This window comes from Nicotiana tomentosiformis, chromosome 9 (genome assembly GCF_000390325.3).
Source record: "Nicotiana tomentosiformis chromosome 9, ASM39032v3, whole genome shotgun sequence".
Classification (NCBI taxonomy): Eukaryota; Viridiplantae; Streptophyta; class Magnoliopsida; order Solanales; family Solanaceae; genus Nicotiana; species Nicotiana tomentosiformis.
In genome coordinates, this window is record NC_090820.1 from 52,401,851 (window position 1) to 52,407,850 (window position 6,000).

The window sequence follows — 6,000 nt, forward strand, 5'->3', positions numbered from 1 at the left end:
CACCATGGATTTCGTAGTTGGGCTCCCACGAACTTCGAGGAAGTTCGATGCTATTTGGGTGATTGTGGATCGGGTGACCAAGTCCGTGCACTTCATTCCAGTTGGTACTACTTACTCTTTAGAGCGGTTGGCTGAGATTTACATCTGAGAGATTGTTCGCCTTCATGGTGTCCCAGTTTTCATCATTTCAGTTAGAGGCACACAGTTTACATCGCAATTTTGGAGGGTCGTGTATCGAGAGTTGGGTACTCAGGTTGAGTTGAGAATTAGACTTTCACTCTCAGACGGACGGATAGTCCGAGCGTACTATCCAGATATCGAAGGACATGTTACGCGCTTGTGTCATTGATTTTGGGGGTTCATAGGACCAGTTTCTACCGCTCGCGGAGTTTGCATATAACAACAGTTATCAGTCGAGCATTCTGATGGCTCCGTACGAGGCTTTATATGAAAGGCGGTGTAGATCTCCGGTGGGATAGTTTGAGCCGGGCGAGGCTAAGCTCTTGGGTATATACATGGTCCAGGATGCATTAGACAAGGTGAAATTGATTCAGGAGCGGCTTCGCACAGCGCAGTCTAGGCAGAAGAGCTATGCTGACAGGAAGGCCCGTGATGTATCTTTCATGGCCGGGGAGAAGGTTCTACTGAAGTTATTACCCATGAAGGGTGTTATGAGGTTTGGGAAGAGGGGCAAGTTGAGCCCTCGGTTCATTGGGCCCTTTGAGATACTTCAGAGGATCGGGAAAGTGGCTTACAAGCTTGCCTTTCCACCTAGCTTGTCAAGTGTGCATCCAGTATTTTATGTTTCTATGCTCCGGAAGTATATCGACGATCTGTCCTATATTTTGGATTTCAACACGGTTCAGTTGGATGGTGATATGACTTATGATGTGGAGCCGATGGCCGTTTTGGAGCGGCAGGTTTGGAAGTTGAGGTCAAAGGATATAACTTCAGTGAAGGTGCAATGGAGAGGTCAACCTGTGGAGGAGGCCACTTGGGAGACCGAACGGGAGATGCGGAGCAGATATCCACACCTATATGAGACTCCAGGTATGTTTCTAGACCCGCTCGAGGATGAACGTTTGTTTAAGAGGGGGAGGATGTAACGACCCGGACAGTCGTTTCGAGATTTATATCCCCATTTACCCCATTTCTTCTTCTTTTGTGCTTTACAACTGTATTATGTCTTACCGGGTTGGTTGGTTTGGGTCCGTAGTGGTTTTGGAGTGAATTGAGACACTTAGTCTATTAATTGAAAGCTTAAGTTGGAAAACTCGACCGGATGTCGACTTATGGGAAAACGACCTCGGATTTGAATTTTTATGGTTCCGTTAGCTCCGTTAAGTGATTTTGGACTTAGGAGCGCGTCCGAAATATGATTTGGAGGTCAGTAGTAGAATTAGGCGTGAATTGGCGAAAGTTGGAATTTTGGAGATTTTGGCCGGCAGTGGAAATTTTGATATCGAGGTTGATTGGATTTCCGAAAGTTGGAATAGGTTTGTGGTGTCATTTTTGACATGTGTGTAAAATTTGAGGTCAATCAGACGTGGTTTGGTACGTTTCAGCATCGTTTGTAGAATTTGAAGTTTAGAAGTTCTTTAGGCTTGAATTCGGGTGTAATTGGTGTTTTGATGTTATCTTGAGTGGTTCGAAGGTTCGACTAAGTTAGCATGGGGTTATATGACTTGTTGGTATGATTGGTTGAGGTCTGGGAAGCCTCGGGGTGATTTTGGATGGTTAACGACTTGATGGGAGTTGAGGAACTTGCAGCTGAAGCTGAAGCTACTGGTGTAACCGCACCTGCGGAGTGGGAACCGCAGGTGCGAGCCCGCAGAAGCGAAGGAGGAGCCGAAAATGCGGCTAAGGAGGACCAAGGCAGAGGACGTAGGTGCAATGGCATTCCTGCACCTGCGATGGTCGCATAAGCGGATGTAGGGGCGCAAGTGCGAGTTTGGACCGCAGGTGCGATGTAGTTCCCGCACCCGCGAAGAGCGCAGATGCAGTCACTTGATCACAGGAGCGGAGGCAGTGTTTAGGGATTTTTTCGCAGAAGCGGGGCTTTGCCTGCAGATGTAAAAATGGAGCCGCAGGTGCGAGAAGTCTGGGCCGAACCTAAAAATAGAACACTTCGAGATTTTTCACCATTTTCATCATTTTTGAGCTCGAAATTTGGGGATTTTGAGAGAGATTTCGGAGTAATCACTGAGGTAAATTTCTTGTGCCTATTTATCTTCAATAATTGTGTTTCCCCACTGATTTTACACCTAGTTGGTGAGTGTTTGAGGTGTGATTTGGGAGATTAGGGCTTGGGAATTGGAGAGTGAATTTTGGGGTTTTGGAGGGGTAATTGAGGTCAGATTTTTGATAAATTTGGTATGGTTAGACTCATGAGTGAATGGACTTTCGGTTTTTGTGACTTTCGTCGGGTTTCGAGACGTGGGCTCAGGGGGCCGGGTTGAGTCGATTTCGGATTTTAGACTATATTTTAGTAGTTTCCTTGTGGAATTTATCCTTTTAGCCAATATTGATTATCTCGTACTGTTTGTGCCTAGATTCGGGGCATTTGGAGGCCGATTCGAGAGGCAAAGGCATTTCAGAGTAGGATTTCTGCGCGGTTGAGGTAAGTAACAGTCTTAAATCTGGTTTTGAGGATATGAAACCCCGAGAATTAGTATGATGTGAATATTTAGAGGTGACGCACATGCTAGGTGATGGGCGTGTGAGCGTGCACCATGAGGGATTATGACTTGGTCCATCCCGTGAGACTGTAAAGTCGAATAGCCATTGTTATTACTTATTTTTCCTTGTCTTTGAGCAATTGTCTGCCTTTCATGTTAGAAACCATGCTTAGGCCATATGATATCACTGTTGGGACCTGTAACGGTCGAAAACTTGTTGAATTGACTGGTAATTGCTGTCTTGTACTCAGTTACAGTTTTACTTGTGTGTTATATCTCTGTTCTCTCTCATTTCTTGTTGATACTTGCTGTATTCTCTGTTTGGGCTAATTATTATGATATTCTGTGAGCCCAAGGGGTTGGAGAGGTTAATGACTGAGATAGGGCCTCAGTGCCGAGCTGCGAGCTGTGAGGTATATGGATCGGATTGCACGCTGTAACAAGCCTTCGATCCAATAATATATATATATATATATATATTATTGGATCGGGTTGCATGCCGCAACAAGTCTTTGGGCTATATATACATTATAGGATCGGGTTGCATGCTGCAACAATATAGCGCTTGGGCTGAAGAAGCCCCTCCAGAGTCTGTACACTCCTAGTGAGCGTATGTACCTATTGAGAGTGTATATTGAATGTTGAGAGCCGAGAGTATGAGCTGTTGAGATGAGTTGAGTTACTGTTGCCTTGAGAGGTTGTACTTGATTTTATTTATTGTTGCACTTAGTTGCTATCTGATGTTGTTGTGAAATTTCTGGAAGATTCATATCTCCTTTACTTGAGCTCGAACTGATTTGACTTATACCACCAGATTTGAAAGCATGTTCACTCTTTATTGAAAACTTTTGAAATGATCTGTATTATTATAGTTTGTCACTGCTTCTCAGTTCCTTATTTAATCCTGTTACTTGCTGAGTTGATTGTACTCATGCTATATTCTGCACTTCATGTGCAGATCCAAGTGTGTACGGTTCTGGTGGTCGCTGAGTTCGCGCGCGAGCTGATTATCAGAGACTTACGAGGTAGCTACCGGCGTCCGCAGTTCTTGTTTCTCCTTTCTTATTATCTTTTCTCTCTTATATTGGCATTTGGCACAGACTGTAGTAGACTCTATTTCTAGATTGGTTATTAGATGCTATGACTTAGTGACACCCCGATGTCGGGCTATTATTCCGCACTTGTGTTTTAAGTTTTTACCCCGTTATTATGTAAACCTTCAGTTAGTCTAATTGCTTTAGCTCACTTCTGTTATATATTGAAAGCATATTGAGAATATCGGCTTGCCTAGTTCCACGATAGGCGCCATCACGACTAGTTAGGTATTTGTGTCGTGACAGGGAGCATGCTCCACCTCCCGTTAGACCAAGAGTGTACGAGTCTTAGGTGCCGTTTCATTCAAGGGTGATCCCCTACCTTGATCAGTTTCCAAGTATGCCGGATGTCCATGCCCTCACAAGGGATCTTGACAAAATTCAGATAGCAATGTGTGATGAATCTATAGCAACGGTGCTATCAAAGGGCATGCTTTTTGCTGATAAAGCGCGCCTAAACAGGGCGGTACGAATGTACAATATAAAAGAGTGTCGTGAGATCGAGGTTCATGAGTCCTCTTCCGAAGTATACAAGGTTATTTGTCATAAATGGTTTCAAGGTTGTAATTGGATGTTGCGTGCGAGAAAGTTGAAAACAAATATGTGGATTATGGGGAAATACAAAGGCACCCACAATTGTGAAATGGATACATTTAGTGGTAATCATTTTAACTTGAATGTTGACTTGATTTCTTTTGTCTTGATTCCACACATTGAAGCGTCCATAAGGTACAAGATCAAAAAGTGTATAACATCTGTACACCAGGTATATGGATGTACCATTACCAAAAGAAAGGCATTTCTCAGGCGTAAATGTGCGTTTGAAATTGTTTATGGTAACTGGGATAAGTCATTTGCCGCTCTACCCAGGTACATGGCTTCATTGCAACACTTTAACCCCGGGACTGTTGTTGAATGGAAGCTTAAGCAGAGTCCGGGAATACTAGAATACATATTCAGATTTGTGTTCTGGGCATTTAAACCAGCCATTGATGGTTTTGTGCATTGTCGCCATAGACGACACTCATGTCTATGGAAAGTATGATATTGAGTTGTTGATCGCAGTTGCTGTAGATGCTAATAGAAGTATATTTCCCCTAGCATTTGATATTTGTGCCAATGAAAGCCAAGATACGTGGACATTATTTTTGAACCACTTGAAGGAGCACGTTGTCAAACAGCATTCATGTATTTGTCTAATATCTGATCGGCATGGCGGTATTTTAAGTTTTGTACAGAATTTGCGTGCATGGCAGGAACTGTATGCCTACCATCGTTACTGTGTTAGGCACTTGAAGGCCAACTTCCAGAGGGCTTATCCGAACAAGGACTTGCATGATTTAATGTGGATGGCTGCAACAGATCACCAAGAGTGTAAATTCAGGAGGCAAATAAAATTGATTAGGCAGGAAGACCTAGAAGCCTATCGTTGGTTGATGCGACATGAGTTTGACAAGTGGACTTTGCATGCGGATGGTGGTAGAAGATGGGGAATTCTGACTACAAATGTGTCAGAGTCTTTCAATGGGTTATTGAAGTCTACACGTGGATTGCCAGTCACTGTCATGGTGAGGATGTCATTCAAGCAGATGGCAGAGAGGTTTGTTGAAAGATCTAGAGATGCATCGTCATTGATGGAAAATGGGTGTTGAATTTATGCCACAACCAATGAAGCGATTTGAGAAATATAGGAAGCAAGCGCAGTGGCATTCATTTTTGCAGTATTGCAGCGAGCAAAATATTTTTGAAGTTTGCACTGGTCTACATCACAACCGTGAGAATAATACACACACCGTCAATGAAGCCAGAAGATTATGCTCCTTTGGAAAATGGTCAATCTATCACTTGCCATGCTCACATGCCATGGAGTGCTTTCAACATACAGGTTTCGGGACAACGAGGTATGTTGATGAAGAATATAGTGTTGCTGCATACTTAAACACCTATAGTGGACAGTTGCAGCCAGTGGGTGATGATCATTATTGGCCATCGAAACCATTTAAAATGGTGTGTAACAAGGATGTGCATCAACTACAAATGCAAAAAGAACGCGTATACGGAACCAAATAGATGTTGGTGATACCGTTTATGCGCATAACTATGGCATATGTTCCCAAACAGGACACGACCGCTGTAAATGTCCTTCAGATGGTTTGGGAAGCGGTGGTAATTCAGCACCAGGTGGCAGTTCATCCAACGTGCCCAATTATCAAGGATAAACGTAGTAT

At 43.5% G+C, this 6,000-nt stretch overlaps 1 protein-coding gene across 1 annotated transcript; it reads left to right on the forward strand.

Annotated features, from left to right (window-relative positions):
• The first annotated feature begins 4,112 nt into the window (after positions 1-4,112).
• On the forward strand, positions 4,113-5,424 carry LOC138898776 (uncharacterized). The gene is made up of 2 exons (XM_070184873.1): positions 4,113-4,704; positions 4,790-5,424. Exons 1-2 carry the CDS (start codon positions 4,113-4,115, stop codon positions 5,422-5,424), a joined length of 1,227 nt encoding a protein of 408 aa, XP_070040974.1.
• The last annotated feature ends 576 nt before the right edge of the window (positions 5,425-6,000 follow it).